This window comes from Triturus cristatus, chromosome 2_1 (genome assembly GCF_964204655.1).
Source record: "Triturus cristatus chromosome 2_1, aTriCri1.1, whole genome shotgun sequence".
Classification (NCBI taxonomy): Eukaryota; Metazoa; Chordata; class Amphibia; order Caudata; family Salamandridae; genus Triturus; species Triturus cristatus.
In genome coordinates, this window is record NC_140581.1 from 962,660,826 (window position 1) to 962,680,052 (window position 19,227).

Here is a 19,227-nt window from a genome sequence, read left to right on the forward strand (position 1 = left end):
GGACATATTTGTCCCATTTTATTGTGTAACCATAGTGGGCTACGTATTGTTCAAAGCTCAGAATAAGTAGGGAATCAACTCACCTGGAAGGGTGAGCTAGAGAAGGATGTCCTCAGCATATAGCAAGATCTTTTCCTCACTAATTGAGCATCCAGTTTTCTTAAACCCCTTGATTTGCAGGTGTTTGCTCACCAAACATGCCAGTGGCTCCAATATTAGGGCAAACCCAGGGAGAGAACAGGGGGGCAACCCTGCCAGCTTCTCTTCCTGATAGGCATCCCATTAACCTTCACTACCGCTGCTGATGCTCTGTATAATAAGTGTATCCATTTTAGAAACTGGGGTCTGAATCCCATTTTTGACAGTGTTTGCGTCATGAAAGGCCAATGCAGTGCATCAAAGGTGTTCTCGGCATCTAGAGAGACCAACACGTGTGGACATTGTCTCAAATGAACCTGTAACATCCAGTTGTGGAGTCTGCGTAGATTAACTCTGGTCGAACGCTTAGGCATGAAGCCAGACAGATCCTTATTGACTAGGGGGGAATGACACCTATATGTCTATTAGCCAACATTGTGGCCAGTATCTTAGTTTTCACATAAAGTAATGAAATCAGACAGTAAGACCGTACTTGGTGGGCGGCTTTCCCGCTTATGTAGAACCACTATGGTGGCTCTGCGTAAGTCAGGTGGGAGGATGCCATTTCCCCAGGCTGTCACATACAGAGCAGATAGGGTGCTAGATGTCTACCTGTTTTTTTAAAAGAAATCTGCTGTGAGTCCATTAGGTCCTGTTTTTTTTTCTGTGTTCATCTGAGCCACCGTGCCCTGGACTCTTTCAGGGTTAGGCGGTCGTCAGTCCGGAAGGGCCGGTATTTCCATTTCAGTCAGGTATATCTCAAACTAGAGATGACCAGCTAGGGGACATTCTTTGTAAAGAGCTTCATAATTGGTCGCCAACTTGCATACTTTCTCTTTGCCTGTCTCATACAGGACACCCCCTGACCCTTCTATGTGGCACAACAATTGATTTTCCCTTACTGTCAGCCCAACCATGCTGACAATTAGCCAGCCATGTCCCCAGTTCCATAGAGTCAGTGCAGTACAGCTAGTATTTGATTACGCACTTCATTGGTGCCAACTCTTTATATTCTGCACAGAGGGCTTCGACTCGTCGTTGCTCGAGGGTTCGGCGTTCATACTCTCAGCCTCTGACTTCAGGAGCCGACGTTCAAGTTCTTCTTACTCTCTGACAGCTTTTTTTCTTCTTATATGCCACAATATTTTATGCCCTATCTTGCATCACTGCCTTGTACGCTTCCCACAGAATCACCGCTGACGCTACAGAATCCTTGTTTTCTGAAAAGTATAGTTCGGAATCTACATTGAACTTTCACAGGGTCGTCTCATCCCATAGCTCCCATGCATTCAGTCACCACCCCTCGCCTACATCATGGGGCTTCTGTCCCGTGGAGAACCACAGTTGGCGTGGTCAGACAGTCCCCTGGCCAGATAGTCTGACCGGTGGATCATTCCGACCTCTCTCGCAGGAGCGAAGACATAACCTAGTCTGGAAAACACCTTATACATCCCTGAGTAGTTTCTCTCACTTAGGTGTTGGTAGCGCCAAAGGTCTGTTAGGCCCAATGTGCCTACAAATCGAGCTGAGGGCGTGCTCTGGTTACTGCAGCATCTGTCCCCGATTTATCCAGTGTTGGGGACACCACATGATTAAAGTCTCCCCTTACGATGTGCAGTGAAGAGTCAATCTCTAGTAAGATTTCTATGCCTTTGCTAAGGGTAAACTGCTGGAGTTGTGGGGGTGCATAAACACAGTCTACCACAAAGGCCCTGTACCGCTGCATACGTCCCTTATGGGTCAACCTATGACCTCTGCGTCTGGAAACAGGGCGACTTCCGGACCAAAATTGCTACACCAATGGATGCCGTTGTGAACCCCGAATGTGCTAGCATTGTGTATGCCCGCGAGGAAAAAGTGGCATTGGGTTCCCGGTAAGTGTGTCTTCGGCAAGAAGACAGTTTTGGGCTTCAGGCACCTGATGTAAGTTGCTACCAATCTCCTTTTAATCTTACTACCCAGTCCATTTACATTGCATGTGAGAATTGAGTGGCTTCTGGTATCTTGGTCAGTAACATGCATCATGTCTGTTCGTTGTCCATTAAGTCCCATCATTTAAACAAAGCAGCCACCTCATGCATTTGATAGTCTATCCCGCTCTTCAAACCAGCTGTAAACATAAAGTAACCTTAGTAACATATCTACCAAACGTCTGGCCCTCTCCCTCCCTCATGCACGCATTCACTCTCATGGATGAAGAGGCAACTACATCGCAAGACCAGGCCTGAGAGGTCTGCAGCCCACCGTAACCTGAACTAACCCTTTATAAATCTAAAGCATCACCACCAACTAAAGGTCACTCACACAATCATACCAAGGCCATAACATGGAGCAACGGTGGCACACTAGCATCTAGTCTCATTCCACTCCGTGATATCTCGCTCACCCGTGCACTCACTCTTGGAGTTTCAAGCACCTTCTTTCCAATAAGTGTAGCGTACCATGGACTGTTAAGAGACAGCTGCTTCAGACTGACTCCTCACATTCACATTCCTTAATCAGTATTCTCAGTCTCTTCCACATACACCACCTCACTGACTCTCTTCTAAATCGACAAGGTGGGGGGGTGGCTCCTCCTAATTGTTACACGCACTCCCTCTGGGAGCACACATCCGGAGGAATTGGCCCTTACTTTCCCCAGAGCCCCACTTTCCCCATCCTCTTTTCATAAGTCATAAAGTTCATCACTGTCCCCTTGCCCCATCTCAGGAGCCCAGGCTTGTGCAATACTGTCATGGCTTGGTTCATCTTCAGGTATATGCCGGGCTGCCTCATCCTCTCCTCTTATCTAAGAAGGTCGGCTTCCTCTAGTCCCCCAGTCTTCATCTGTCTCAGATGAGGGCTCTTAGTCTATTTCATCTCTGTCCAGCCCTTTTACATGGTCTACTTGAGGATTAACTTCCTTGCCCGCTACGTTTCCGCATGGAGGACCATATTTTCAGCCTAGCACCGAGTTGTCTTTCACCGCTGTTTTCTCCATCGCCTTTGGTTGGGAGCGGCGCTGGGGTCTTTCTTCTAGTCATGCCCAGGCCTCCTCTGGCGTATTGAAGAAGTAGGATTTATCATTGAACAGGACCTTCAGCTTAGCAGGGAAAAGCAGCATATATTTCAGTTGTTTAGCCCGGAGCTTCGTCTTCACTGAGTCTAATGACCTGTTCTTCTTCTGTATTTCATGGGAGTAATCGGGGAATAGCATTATTGAAGAGGACTAAAAGTGAATAGCACCCATCTGCCTTGCTTCTCTCAGTAATGCGTCCTGGTCCTGAAAGTTGAGAAACCGCGCACTAATCACTCGCAGTGGGGTCTGTGGTGGTTTAGCTGCCTGTGCCATGTGGGATCCTTCTATGATGAAGCAGTTGGAGAACATAGTTGACGGAAAGGTCGCTTGAAACCAGTTGCTCAAGAATCCTGGCCATTGGACCCTTCCACCCCTTCTGGAAATCCTACTAGTCGTAGGTTGTTACGCCTCAACGATTTTCGGCATCATAGACTTTACATAGCAAGTCCTTAGTGGCATCTTAATATCTGTCAGGTCTCTTGTCATTAAGTGTTGGGCATCTTCTAATTCGGATATTCTGCCTTCTGCCACCATCACATGCTCAACCACATTTCTAAGGTCCTACCTCAACAATGTCACCTCTGAACGGACCTTGCCGATCCGCGATTCCAGGATTTCTCTTAATTGGTTTATCACAGTCAAAACTTTGCATTGCCCAGCGTTGATGGTGGTGGGTCAGCAGTTTGTAGGAAGTCAGCCACCCTAGCAAACAAGTTAGTTACCTTCAGTATATCTGTAAGAAACATAGGTTAGTTATAGACTCCTTACCTTAGAATTAGCCCCAGGCGTCAGACTGAAACTGGAAAGTTTTTCGTCAGCAGTACCCCTGCGCGTCGGAAGGTGATGTCAGTCGACTCCGCGTTCGTCGTCTGCGTCGTGGTCGCCGTGATGACATTGCGGTAGCTACATAGACTCTGCCCTCGCGCACTGACGTCAGTTCTGTATACACCTTTCCATGCCAAAAGCGCAGAGCCGTGCAAGACACTGACCACTGGTGCACAAAACTAGGGCCCTGAAAGGATGTCCTTAACCCTAGAAGTCAGTTCGCAGAATGGGGAGGATGGGTGGGGCGGTAAGGAATCTATAACTAACCTATGTTTCTTACAGATATATCGTTACCAATGGTAAGTAACTTGTTCATCTGAAAAAAACAGTTAGTTATAGATTCCTTACCTTCGAATAGATACCCCAGCAATACCAACCCCGGTGGTGGGTCTGCGAACTAAGTTCACAACAGAAAGTCCTGGAGAACAGAACGGCCAAAGAAGCCGTCTATCAGGACTTGGCTGTCCAGGCAGTGGTGTTTAGTGAACGTGTGCAATGATGCCCACGTAGCTACCTGACAGACGTTATTTAGGGGGACTCCTCGTCACAAAGCAGTGGCAGCTGCCGTCTCCCAGGTGGAATGGGCACGCGGTCCCACTGGAGGATCCTTCTTTGCCAAAGAATAGCAAGCTTTGATGCACAGAACGACCCACCTGGAGATGGTTTGTTTGTGCACGGCCCGACCTTTTTCAGCGCCCACGTAACCAATAAAGAGCTAGTCGTCCACCCGGAATTGTTTGGTGAGATACAAATAGAAGGAAGGTGCACGTTTTGGATCTAGACGGTGGAGCCTCTCTTCTTCTTTTGGTGGATTCGGAGGTGGAAAGAAGGTGGGCAAAGTGATGGTTTGGCCAATGTGGAAAGAAGTAATCACCTTTGGAAGAAAGGAAGGTCTAATTCGTAGGACGACTTTGTCCGGATAGACAGCCAGAAAGGGAGGCTAGGAAGAAAGAGCTTGTAGCTCACTGACCCTGCGTGCAGAGGTGATGGCCACCAGAAAAGCAGTTTTCAAAGTGAGAAGCCAGAGAGGACAGATATGTAGTGGCTCAAAGGGAGCGCACATAAGATATGTAACAACCAAGTTCAAGTCCCACTGGGGCATTACGAAGGGAACAGGAGGAAAGAGATGAGTAATGCCCTTAAGCAATCTATTTACAACAGGGGACTTGAAAAGAGAAGGCTGATCAAGATGCCTAAGGAAGGTTGAAATGGCCGAAAGGTAGCCTTTAGAGTGCCCAGAGCAGAGCCCTGCTGGGGCAAAGAAAGGAGGAACAAGAGAACCTCAGAAAGAGGGGCGGAAAGGGGATCCACAGTCTTTGCTGTGCACCATGCCACAAATGTATTCCATCGGCAGGGGTATACAGACTTAGTAGAGGGATGCCTGATTGCCAAGATAACATCGCAGACTTCGGGAGGCAAGTCAAAAGACGTCAACTGCCGCCGCTCAATCTCCACGCAAGGAAGTAGTGGCTGGACAGGTTCGGGTGGAGGACCGTCCCCTGCTGCTGCAACGGAAGAGGCAGTCAGATCGGAGGATCGATGGCCATGTTGAGCAGCTCGGGATACCAGACTCAAATCAAATCAAATCAAATCAAATATGCTTTATTCAGCTGTTTTTTAAAGCAGTCATCAAAGCACATCAAAACAATTACATTTCATGTTAATTTTTACAAAAAGAAATAACAGAAAATGTTAAAACTTTTCTCAATGAGTACAGAAAACAAGGTATCAATAATTCCAATTAATTTCCTATTATAAAATCACGCACCCACTGGGAGACATGCACAAGTTACGACTCAGTGATTGTGGTACGTTTCCTAAGATAAAACGCCTTCTTTAAAAACATAGCTACTCTCTGCGAGAAAGTGGCTCTGTATACTGTTCCCAAATAGGGACAGGGTGTACAGAGTCCACAGTCCCCAGAGGTTTGGCAGAGGCTAAAGTTAGATATAACCTTACTCTCTAAAGTGGTAGCTTGGTCGAGCAGTAAGGCAGTATCAGAGGACAGTGTAAAGCATTTTGTTGTACACACTCAGTCAGCAAATGGTTTCACACACTCAATAACTGAACTCTAGGCCAATGGTTTATATATAAATATTATATGCTTGTTTTATTTTAGAACCAACAATAGGTATTAAAATATACTTTCTCAGAATGAGATGCTTTAGGTAAATACTTTTGCAATATGCAATTGTCTTTTGTAAATAATTACAAGTGGTTGCAATAGGCAACACAATTCTAAACACAATAATACATTGAGTTCAATGGAAGTTTCAAGTTATTTGCAATAGATTACTTTTAGGATTACTTTTGTGATTCCAGGACTGGATCCTAGATTCAGTCCTGGGACAGTTCGTGGAAACAAGTGAGTAAATACGTTTTAGTTATTTCATAGAAAACAGTCAATGATTCCCTATGGAAGAAAATTCAAGTTGCAGGTATAGTATGTTCTCGTTACTTTTGTAAGTAGACTCAGTACTGGGACCTTTATCCAAAACAGGTAAGTAATTACGTTTTCACAATTTATACGATTTTTAAAGAATATTTAAAGTTTGCAGAAATCGACACTTAAAAGAAATTTCACAGAAAACCAGTCAATGGTTTCCTATGGAAGAAAATTGGGTTACTGGTAAGTACGGTTGTGAATGGTACCAAGTTCCAGCACTGGGAGCTCACGTAATAGCAGTATTTTTGTTTTTGTTACTCGGCTGATTTTTGGTGAATATTTTACGTTTTTGAAAAGTCCACACACACAAGAAATTTCAGGAAAAAACAGTCAATGTTACCCTATGGAGAAAATAGAGTTTTCGGCTTTAAGGTAAGTACTCGACTGGTAGAGTTAAGGTTCTGGGCATAGACTCAGGGGTCTCCCAGGGTCAGGTAGGTACAGTTGTTACACCCTCAGCGGCACAGGGGCAGCCGGGTGCAGAGAGAGTTAGGCCCAATGTTATCCTAGGGAGGCAGGGGGGCATTGGTTGGTGGCTACTGACTAGCAGGCCACGCGGCTGTGGGAGATGGGCTCCTGGTCACTTGCTCAGGGCAAATGAGGAAGTAGATAGGTGTAGAGGTTACACTGCCAGGGCCACTCAGGCGGCTGGGTGCAGGGTGCTTTTGAGCCTTTTGGCGCTCAATTGATTTCAATGGGAAAGCTCCGATTTAGAAAAAGACTGCAAGCTCAGGGACGAAGATTCTTCAGGTGCCACCACCACTTCGAGAGGTAAGTTGGGTAGTTGGAGGATAGGTAGGTACCCCGGAGTTGGGCACAGGGGGCCACGGGGCGCCGGGGTGCCTTTTGGTGTCTGGAAATCTTACCCTCTGTTGATCGCGGTTGGGGGGGGCACCTGGTTCTGAGGCTGCAGGCGTTGTCAGGAGCGTCGAGGGAAGTCCTTGGGTGACGGACTCGGGGTCACTGTCGCCGTGGGGTCGTCCTTGTGGTCTTTGTTCACTCCGGCACAGGCCAGGCTTGGCGGGTGCAGAGTGTGAAGGGTTCGCAGTTCCGGGCTGATGCCAGGGTTTAGAAGCAGATTTTGAGTAGAGCCTCTACTCATGGGAGTCCCAGGTGCTTAGAACCAAAAGGTAGCCAGGTACTCCGGGGTTTGTGAGGGTGCTGGTCACAAGAGATGCCGGGTTGGAGCAGGAGCAGGTTAGAGGGTCGACAGGCCGGTAGGGCTGGGGCCAAAGCAGTTGGTGTCTTCCTCTTCTTAGCAGCTGCAAGGCAGGTCTTCTTTCTTCGTGCTCTTCTTTGTATTTCGGAATCTGGGGAAGGAAGGTTCAGGGTGCCCCTAAATACTAGATTTAGGGGCGTTATAGGTAGGTAAAGGGCATGGACCAATGGGTCCCTGTCCTGGGGTGGGTACACCCCCTATTCTGCAAATCTCCTGTGGGAGGGGGGCAGTAGCCTAGTCCTGATTGGGCAGGGCCTCCCATCTTCAAGATGGCGAGCGCCCGGAGATGTGCTTCACCTCCCCTCCCCCACCTGAGGGGTGGGGTTGGCAGGCAGGCACATCCCCTGTCCTTATTTGGGGTTTCCGGCCAAGCTTCCCGCCAGAGTGGGGGTTGCAAGTGGCCTGGGGAAGCTCACAGATGCGGCATGCCTTTGAAGGTTCCCCCTGCCCATCCTGGGGGAGAAGATCTAGCACCTCGCAGAGGATGTGCATTGTTGCAGGCCCAGGAGAGCAAGGGCTCTCCTACCCAGGGGTCCAGCAACATGTCTGCTGTGTGGCAGCCTAGGCAGCCTCTCAGACCAGACGTGGATTGTAGGTTAGGTTTCAGGAGGCATCTCTAAGATGCCCTCTGAGGTGCTTGGTACATTAAATCCCACACTGGCATCAGTGTGGGTTTAATGTGCTGAGCAGTTTGATACCAAGTGTTCAGTGTTGCCATTATGGTGCTGTGGAGTTCGTGTTTGACAAGCTCCCAGCACCATGTACTCCTTAATGGCAGCACTGCACTTACAGGGCCCAGGAATGGACCTGGGTACTGTAGGGGCACAGGGCTCATGCTCCTGTGCCCACACCACTGGCATAGGGCACCCAGCAAGAGGGGTGGCTGATGTATGCCAGGGTAGTGTAGGTGGTGGGCATGGCACACAGAGATGTGTGCCATGTCGACTCTCTGTTTTGTCCTGTATCCAGCCACTCAGCCTGCAAGGGCAGTGTGTGTGTGTTAGGGTACAGGGCCTCCAAGGGTGGCACAATGAGTGCTGCAGCCCTTAGAGCCTTCCCTGGTCACAAGGCCCTGGGTACCTTGGGTACCATTTACCAGGGGCTGACATGTGGCCAGGGTTTGCCAATTTGGAGGTGTTGGTTTAGGGAAGGAACATAGGCCCTGGGCACCTGATTGGCAGGAGCCCAGGGCACACTCAGTCAAAGTATATTCAGCAATTCAGCAAAAAGTGGGGGCATACCATGCAAGAAAGATGGCACTTTTTCACACTCTCCATGCTGTGTGCTTGTTTTCCAGTAGCCGGAGTAAAATCAGGGCTGGGCGACACTGTCTTGACCCTGAGTTTCTTAAAAATGGAATTATCCAAATTTTCCTTGGGTCTTTATAAAATTTACAAAACAGGACCAGGTGAATTGTGGATTGTTTGCAGATGTTATCACACGGACATAAAGGCAATACTTGGGACCAGTCATTAATTTTCGGCGAAGACAATAATCTGTGAACGTTACCCAGTCTAAATCTTGTTAAAAGACATCTATTAAATGACCCTGGTACAAAGATTAGGTACGGCTCCAATCCCGGGGCTCTGATAAGCAACTGGTGTCGCCTCACGCTGATTTTGGAAACTTCCCCTGCCATTCTGCTGGATTCCAGAAATTGGAGACCCTCTTTTCTTAAGGTCTTAATTGGAATTGCCAGTAAAGTGGTTGTATCAGAGAAAAACTATGGATGTCCCAAATCATTCATAAAACCATGTACGAACTTGATCCAGGGAATCAGTAGCACCCCTTCCAGCCTCAAGCTATGTTGCAGGATCTCTCTATTTAATCTTCTTTGATCTTTACACCAAACTCTGTGCCACAGAAGTATTGGCTCTAGTTTTATATGATCAGCGATATATGGGAGACTCAACTCCTCATGGCAAATATAGGAGGATGTACTCGGGGGTGCTGAGAGAATGTACCTTAAAAAATAATTTTCTACAATTTGTAGTGGGAGAGTGTTTGCGAAGCCCCACTCCCCTGCCCCATAAGATGTCATTGTAATACACTTGGTCTTGTATATTTTCAGGAGTTCTGGGGGGTGGTTTTCTTTCTAGCTTTTTAGCAAAGGTTACTGAAGCTGAAGTTGCTCTGCTAAATGCCAATTTTTTGGCAGAAATGGTTTGAGCCCATGTGTCTTTATGATTAAATGAAATACCTAGGTAGGAAACATTTTTAGTTGAAACTAACTTCTTCCCAGCAGCAAATACTTCACATGTCCTCTGGGTCCCTTGCCTACATCTCATAACAAAGGTCTTTGAGATGTTTATATTAAAGCCAAGGTCCGTCATAAACTCACTAAAACTATCCAAGACCCTCTGGAGGCCGTTTTGGGTGCGAGCCATCAGCACAGCATCATCCGTATACAGGAGTGTCAGTATGGGACAGCCTCCAACTTGGGGGAAATCTTTGCCCTTTGATAATAGTGCTTCACCTAGTCCATTAATGTAAAGGTTAAAAAGGAAGGGGGCCAGAACACAATCTTGTCTGACTCCTCTCCTAATAGGAAAAGCCTTAGAGCACTCCCCACCCAGACCATACCGCACACTTGCAACAGCTCCACTGTACAAATGTCTTAAAAAAACAATTACCAGACTCTTCTCGCCCAATCCGGAGCCACAAGAATGACTTGGGCCCGGTTGTGCTTGATCTTCTTCAGCACTCTGGGCAGTATAGGTGGAAAGGCGTATAGAAGACCGCAACTCCACTCACAACAAATATAGGTGGAAAGGCGTATAGAAGACCGCAACTCCACTCACAACAAAAAGCGTCGCCTAGCGAGGGTCGCCTTGGAAATTCCAACGCGCAGAACTGCTGTCATTGGGTGTTCTCTTCGGTGGCGAATAGATCAAACCAAGGCTCTCCCCACTGCTGAAAGAGACCTTGCACCACCTCCGAGTGAAGACGCCATTCGTGAACCATCATGCACCTGCGGCAAAGTTTGTCGGCCCTGCTGTTCAGAGAACCTGCAAGGTGTTGAACCATCAGGGATATGCCCTGATGTTCCAGCTATGTCCAGAGGCGGAGGGTCTCCTGACATAAGGTCCACAACCTCACCCCGCCTTGTTTGTTGCAGTACCTCATGGCGGTGGTGTTGTCCGTGAACATCTGCACTACTCTTCCCCGGACAGAGGGAAGGAATGATTTGAACGCGTCGCAGTCCTGTTTGTTGTGCTCCGGAGACAAACACAAATGGTACACTTTGTACAAGTCGGTGCGTGTATACTTGGCGCGGAACCGACAGCAGAATTTGAATGGAGTCTGTTCCATCGACTGCAAAGTGGACCAACGCAGATCTACAGCTCACATGCCTCGAACATATCTTTTCTCTTTGTAGATTTGCCAGCCCTTTATTTGACAAAATGAGGCAATGGTGGTGTGGGGCCTGTTGGGCAGAGGGAAAAGCATGAAATTGCTATTGCTAAAGCTACATCTGAGGCAGAGGTTTGTGTGCTTTTTTCAAGTCCCCACAGGGTGATATCCGAACCTTTTACATTAGCTTTAAGGTCCATTTTGGATTCACTTAGGAGGTTACAAAAGGCACCAGCAGTAAGTTTAAATCATCATCTGGTTATAAGTAAGGCAGGAAAGAGGGTGGCATGCTTAAATACAATGAGGGAAGAGGTGAGGCAGCAGCCTGGGCGGCTGACTCAGAAACACGAGGGCTCACGGTTCAATCCCCGGCACCAGGTTAGCTGAGCGCCTTGTGACTCTGGACAAAAGCTCGCTTAATCTTCCCGGCGGCCCCCAGCACCAGGACATCTCGCCTGAGGTAGCTGCGTGCTTACAAATGCTGGTATTATGATTGTTATTATTTATTAGGATCATGAAGTAATAAAGCCAGGTGAGAGGGAAGGGTAGGCTGACTTTCAGAGATGGGAGGTTAGAAAAAAACATGGTCTAAAATACGTCCAGCTTAATGGGGGGAAGCCTTAACCTTTTGCACTAACTGAAAAGCCTTCAAATACTTACTCAAATTAAGTGCCAAAAAGCAACATACATTATTAAAATAGACATTGAGAATCCCTATAATCGTACAATTGGAAAATGTATGTGGTCCAGATGCCAGCTTGTGTGAAGCTGGCACCTGGACCAGGAAAACGGTAAATCATGGCCCCAGAAAAGGAAAGATTATGTAAGATTTTAAGGGTAAAAAGTATCCCTTTGCATCTCAGGACCAGAAGGTCAAATGTGTCACAAATAAAAACAGATTTAAAGATGATGGCAATACCGCCACCTCTTTTATTGTTACAGTCTTGTCTGATGACATAGAAGCCTTCCCGCAAACCGGCAGTACAACATGCATAAAACAATTGTTTTATTTTTGTTAGTTTTTTTCCCTTAGTTTTATATAGTGCAAACTTGACCCGAATGTATCAAAGTGCTTTACATGAGCACAGTTTCGTTACACAAGGACACATTTATTTGTTTTTTTAGGCATGGGGAAATTAAGTGAGTTGGCCAGAATCACAGGATGTTGAGCGTCATTGCTGTGTCTCAAACCCGGTTCTCCAGATTTGAGATCAACCGCCCTAGCCGATAGGCTACATCCTCTCCTCTATTGTTGAGCCAAGTCTTGGTCCACAACAAGGCATTAGGCTGATGGGCTCTTATGAAATCTAGAATCTCTAATTTATGTTTAGTTAATGAGCGTCAGTTAAGGATAAACAACTAATATCATACTTGCAAGAGAGAGCAGATAACTTGTCAGTATTAGCCCTTGTAGAGGAACTGTAGAACTAACAGGTTGTTTCCACGTCTAGTGATTTAATAAAATGCAGACAGGAGGCCTGACGCTCTACCTGCCAAGACAGCTAATTATGAGAGGAGTAGGCGAGGGAGTCATTTTGAAATTGGACAGGGTCCCTGGGTCCTGGAGCTGGATAGGTGTGGACAGGTTAATGCAGGATTTCCTTTGCTGAGCCCGCAAATCCTCCATTATTGCCCTGGCCAGCTACAGAAGGCATTATCAAAATGGCGCATGTAGATGGCACATGGAATATCTCTGCTTAGAAGCCACTCCCTTCACAACTAACACATGGACTGGGGAGTCCAGTGGATTAATAGAATGCAGACACGACACACAGACTGGGGAGTCGGAATGCCCAGAATACAGATAAAAGTGCCCCCACAAAATCAATAAAATACTCACAAGTCCAAATTGCCTCAGTAAAGTGCAAAGTGCAGTATGTCAAAGTAGTATTTGTTCAACAAGGTGATTGTGATAAACAATGTTACATAAGTGTTGATCTTCGAACAAAGTAAATCTGACCGGCTATACCACTTTAACTGATATTGTAATAATAATAGAACACTCACATATCTTAAATGCCTGTGATTAACATTCCCTTTTATACAGACCTAAAAATGGCAATGTTAGGTTTATTTCCGGGGTGGGACAGACACGCACGGCACAATTTTATTGATTGGTATTGGTTGTTGGCTGAACTGTAGCCAAAAGAGAGATAGCTTTGAACTGGTGCTCTTAAAAACCCCTACTCCTTTCTCAGAGTGGGTGAAGGAAATGGACTACTACGCTCACAGGCATATGAGGCAAGGGGTTGGCCAAGAAAGCACACATCGCTTTGGAGGACATGGTGGGAGCACTTTGATAAGATCGAGCCTGGGTCAAACCAGAATCTATCAAAGTTTGATTTCGTCCAAGAGGATATGTCTATGTAAAGGTACTCAGAACAATGCAAGTGATATGGTGACTATTGGTAAATGTATGTTACCATGTTGTAATCACTGTAACACTGTAGTTGGGCACTGTTTAGAAAGTTGGTGTTTATGTTTTGCAGATCCACATTTATCTGCATGTCTATGTTACAGATTTATAAATCAATAAACAGATTTTTTTAAATGCCCTCGCAAGAATAATAAAATATTTAGAAGTCTAAATTTCCATAGTAAAGTGCAAAGTGCAGTATGACAAATTAGTTTTCACTCATAAGGCACATTTGTATTGCCCTTCTTTTTATAGGAGGAGGTCATGAGTTGGAGAGCCCGCACTTTATAAATGGCGTCTCTAGATGGCATATGGAAGAAGGCATCCTAGAAAGCAATCCCTTCACAACAAACTCGTGGACCAGGAAGTCGGAAAGCCCAGAAAGTTGATGAAAAAAAAACTCACAAAATTAATAATATACTCACAAGACTAAAATGCCTCATTAAGTGCAAAATGGAGTATGTCAAAGTAGTGTTTGTTCAACAAGGTCAGCGTCACAAACTACTTAAGGTGTTACATAAGTGTTGGTATTTTAACTAAGTAAATCTGACTGGCTATTCTATCTTCACTTAAACTTTAATAGTTACTTTTTACTCTATATAACCTTAACCATCGCACCAGCTCCTTTGAGTTAGGGTTTGATTGCTCATCCAATCTACAGTGGTGAGGCAAACTGGCATAAGAGGCCAGCCTTCCATCTCAGACCAAGTACTTAACATCTCAGTCAGTAGGAACCATATGCAGGATTACCTTTCCTACTTTTAGATGTTCAATACAAATTAATTTATTTTGGAATATGTCTCACAAGACAAGAGTTTTTAGTTTGTTTTTTTAACCTTTTTGTCAGATGTATTAACACAGTGTTCTCTGATGATCAAAGCAGAGTCAATGAAGAAAGAGGACAAAGAGGAACCCAAAATTAATGGAAATTAAAACAATCAGAATAAAAACGAAACTCCGGAAACATTTTACCTCTAGCAACTCATCTCCAATCTGCAGCCTCCCATCTTTTCCTGCTGCTCCAATTGGGTCAATCCCCACAATAAATACACTCATTCTTGTTCGGTCTTTGTTGCCAGCAAGGCTAAGTCCCAAGCCGGCTTTCCCTTTTTCTAACTCTATCATTTGCAGGTCACCCGGCAAGCTTCCATATCGCTGAGAGATCTTTCCTAAAGGCAGAAGATGAAAGAGAAAAAAAAATGACAAACACCACATAAGTCATATTCAAAAAGAGACAACCTTTTATTATGTACATGATTCTGGATCAAAGTATGATGTAAGAACATCTGACAAAACCAAACAACAGGAGGTTACCCGTAAACCCAGTTGACATCTGGGTGATTAGATTGTATGACAAATAAAAACATCTCAACAGGTAATAATTAAAAGACCGTTATATAACACATGCACAATAATTGCTCAAAAATGGAGACATGGAGGCGTGAGTGGTTATTAGAATAATGCAAGGAGCAGTCTGTATTTTAGAACAATTAGGAAAAGGGCAGTAGCAGCACTATTTACAATAAATGCAAATGTAACCAGTAACAAAAGTTGTGTACAAATGTGCTCGTGAAAAACAAAGTGAACGGTGCATGGGACAAGTGGAGCAGCAGAGAACGGCGCAGGAGACACAGTAATAATTTGTTACAAAAAATAAAGGAGAATGACAATTTGATGTACCGTAGGGTTATGCCAGAGAATGTGGAAGTGGTCTGACAGAATGTAACTGTTTAGGGGTCTGAGATCGAGGATTGGTCTTAGAGGCAGGTCCTTTTTGGGGATAAGGAAGTAAAGTGAATAGGCCCCTGAGCCTTGTTGGTGTAATGGCATAAGTTCTTTTGTAGAAGAGCTTTAACTTCCTGTTGGAGCAGTGGTTGTAGGAAAGTGGCTCTGTATATACTGTTCCCAAATAGGTACAGTGTGTATAGGTCCACAGTCCCCAGAGGTTTGGCAGAGGCTAAAGTCAGATATAACCTTACTCTCTAAAGTGGTAGCTTGGTCAAGCAGTAAGGCAGTATCAGAGGACAGTGTAAAGCATTTGTTGTACACACTCAGTCAGCAAATGTTCTCACACACTCAAGAACTGAACTCTATGCCAATGGTTTGTATAAAAAATATATATTGTTGTTTTATTTTAGAACCAACAATAGGTATCAAAATATACTTTCTCAGAATGAGATGCTTTAGTTAAATACTTTGCAATACACAATTGACTTTTGCAGGTAATAGTTACAGTTTGTTGCAATAGGCAACACAATTTCAAACACAATAATACATTGAGCTCAATGGGAATTTTAAGTTATATGCAATTGATTACTTTCAGGATTACTTTTCTAACTCCAGGACTGGATCCTAGATTCAGTCCTGGGACAGTTCTTGGAAACAAGTGAGTACATTTGTTTTAGTTACTGTTGTGAATTTTAAACAATATTTAGCTATTTTTAAAAGTTGACACTTAGAAACTTTTTTCTAATCAAATTACCAATGCTATCCTATTGACGGAAATTCACTTAGCAGGTAAGTGGGGTTAATGTTACTTTTTCTAGGTCAGTGATGGATCCTAGATCCAGCACTAGTGTACCACCTGTAAGCAGTTGAGAAACTGTGTTTAAGTTATACAGGCGATTTTTAAGAATATTTATAAGTTTGCAAAATCGACACTTGGAAGAAATTTCATAGAAAAACAGTCAGTGGTTTCCTATGGAAGAAAATTCAAGTTACGGGTAAATTATGTTCTCGTTACTATGGTAATCCAGTGCTGGGCTCCTAGGCTCAGTACTGCGACATATATCTAAAACAGGTAAGTAATTACGTTTTCACAGTTGGTACGATTTTTAAAGAATATTTTTGTTTGCAAAAATCGACACTTAAAAGAAATTTCACAGAAAAACAGTCAATGGTTTCCTATGGGAGAAAATTGATTTAGTGGTAAGTACGGTCGTAAGTACTCTTCAGGGTCAGTGCTGGGCACCAAGATCCAGCACTGGGATCTCTCCTAATAGCAGGTGAGTATATCCGTTTTCGTTACTCGGTTGATTTTAGTTGAATATTTCAAAGTTTCAAAACTCCACACTTAGAAGAAATTTCAAGAGAAACCAATCAATGTTACCCTATGGAAGAAAAGTGAGTTATCAGCTTTTGGGTAAGTACTCGACTGGCACAGGTGAGGTTCTGGGCATAGACTCAGGGGTCTCCCAGGGTCAGGTAGGTACAGTTGTTACACCCTCAGAGGTACTGGGGCGGCCGGGTGCAGAGTGAGTTAGGCCCAATGTTATCCTATGGGAGGCAGGGGGGCCTTGGTTTGTGGCTGCTGACTAGCAGGCGACGCGGCTGTGGGAGATGGGCTCCTGGTCACTTGCTCAGGGCAAATGGGGAAGTAGGTAGGAGTAGAAGTTGCAGTGCCAGGGCCACTCGGGAGGCTGGGTGCAGGGTGCTTTTGAGCCTTCGGGCTCAGGGACGAACAAAGGCTGCAAGCTCGGGACAAAGATTCTTCTTCGCCCGGAGGTGGAGATTCCGGCCCGGAGGTGGAGATTCCTCCTCGATGGACGTGATTTCGGCCGGTGGAGGAATCTCTGCCACCAGCCGGAATCTCCACCATCGGGCCGGAATCTCCACCACCGGGTCAGACTCTCCACCTCCGGGCCGGAATCTCCACCACAGGACCGGAATCTCCGGCCCGAGTGCAGACATAAAGTTAGTATGAGTAAGTGCATTCTGTGAATACCAAAATGAGTAAGTGCCTTCTGTGAATACCAAAATGAGTAAGTACCTTCTGTGAATACCAAAATGAGTAAGTGCCTTCTGTGAATACCAAAATGGTAGTAATTTAGCATTTTGTAGTAAGTTAGTTCTGTGAATCGGGCCCTATTTTCTTAAATGAGTTTCTCCTACTGCAGGCACGACATGCTTTCCTGCAACATTCAGCGAGCCATGCGTGCTTTAACTTTCCGAGTAGCCCGGGACAATGGTGGCCGCTTCTTTGAATAGGTCTTGCATTTACAAGAGTTTGAGCTATTGGTATTGTAAATGACAAAGTCTTTTAGTTATGTGTTAATTAGCAAAACAGATAAATAACAGACATTGTTACTTACAATGCCAATAGCTTAAACTCTCGCAAATGCGAGACCTATTGCATTGCAAATGCTTGTTTGTGTTCCTCTGGGAGATGCTTCCATCTCATCCTAGTGAGCCCTATCATAGTATGATAAACAAGCATTTGCAATGCAATAGGTCTCGCATTTGCAAAAGTTTAAGCTATTGGCATTGTTCATGACAATGCCTTTTTTAATCTATTTTATAAAACAAACACATAATGGCATTTATTTATCATTTAAAAAGCCAATAGCTAGTGTTGCATTATTCTTAGCAATGCCAGATGCTCACACTTTTATAATGTGAGACCTATTGCATTGCAAATGCTGGTTTACATCTGCCTTTCTTTCTTGATTTAACTTCCTCTACGCTGTATCGTGGCTTAGACTTGTACACAGGGTCTCCAGGTTCACAGATAGCTTAGATGCCACCAGGAATTGTAGTTGTCAAGGTGGCCTTGGTGGACCTGTTTGACCTTCTGATGTAGTTTAAAGGTGTGGTTAAAAAAGGTGTGCTATCTTAACAGACCCAGGTTGCATCATCTGTTTCAAATACCCTGGTTGTCCTAAATATATCCAAGCAACCGCTACTGCTTTTAGCTTCCCTGGAACATTCATATGATAGCGTATATGTGTAGGCATTATTACAGGTCACTGTTATTTGGGCACGGTCCCGATGGTGGTGATAAATTTGTCTGCAGCTTTCCATCTACTCATGGAATCTGAGTGTAAAATGTGCAGAAACCAAATGATAAGGGGGGTCAAACCCTACTTTTCTTCAGCTACAGCTCTTCAATCACTTTGACAGATGCAGCTTACCATTCTAGCATCAATGATATTCTGATTGTCCTTTCCCTGTTGGTTGGCAAAGCACAATACTTTCACCACCTTTGGACCTTGATACATAAAGACTCTTCGGTGTTGGCATTTGTAAAATAAGGCTAGAAACGTAAAGTACCAGAATGCTGCTTTCTCTTTCCTCCTCTGACTAAGAGCATTTTTGCACTTCTTGATGTATAAGTACTCTTGACAATCACGTGCATCGGTCGTTAACTAGAAAATCTTTGAGTGGTGGGTTTGTACCTGTGATATTTCGGGTTTATGTAAATAAACAGATTAGGCCCATTCAGTATTTATCTTTGTTAATGTCAATCTGTACCTACTGCCATTTATTAAAAATTGAAAAGGAGACAGTGCTGTGAATTTGGCAGGAGTACTTTCATGTGGGCGAGAGGAGCATCTGCCTCTGTTAACACTTTAGAAGCAGCAGGCTGGCTTGGATTCCCACTACTAAGGTATTACCCAGGGTGGATTAATGTCCCTGCTGCCCTGAGAGAATGGTACAGCACACCAGCTTTTTTCTAAAGCTAGTCTTCAAGTAGATCGTGTCTGACGTCTGCACATGCAAACCATTTTTGTGGTGAAAGATGAGATTTTGCAATCTATTGCATTCATGTTGTACTGCATGCCAGAATCTAAATAAGAGTTCAATTTGCGCCCCGCTTTAGATTAGAAAGAAGAGCCTCAGTCCAGGTGTGTTATGATGAATCCAGTAGTTTCTGGGTGTGGTCTGGGTTTAGCATAGACAGAACATATTATAAGGGTGTCGGCTTGATATCAAAGAGGCTTCTGAGAGGCTTTATTTCAACGGTCTTTCAGAGTCTCATTAGAAGAGAACTA

The 19,227-nt window shown here is 44.8% G+C and overlaps 1 protein-coding gene across 1 annotated transcript in view; it reads right to left on the reverse strand.

The window, feature by feature from the left end:
• Positions 1-19,227, reverse strand: part of MPDZ (multiple PDZ domain crumbs cell polarity complex component) — a 798,673-nt gene that overhangs the window by 312,366 nt on the left and 467,080 nt on the right. Inside the window, exon 32 of the mRNA XM_085633687.1 lies at positions 14,429-14,625. Within this exon, the coding sequence (XP_085489813.1) occupies positions 14,429-14,625 (197 nt within the window). The remainder of the gene's footprint in view (positions 1-14,428; positions 14,626-19,227) is intronic.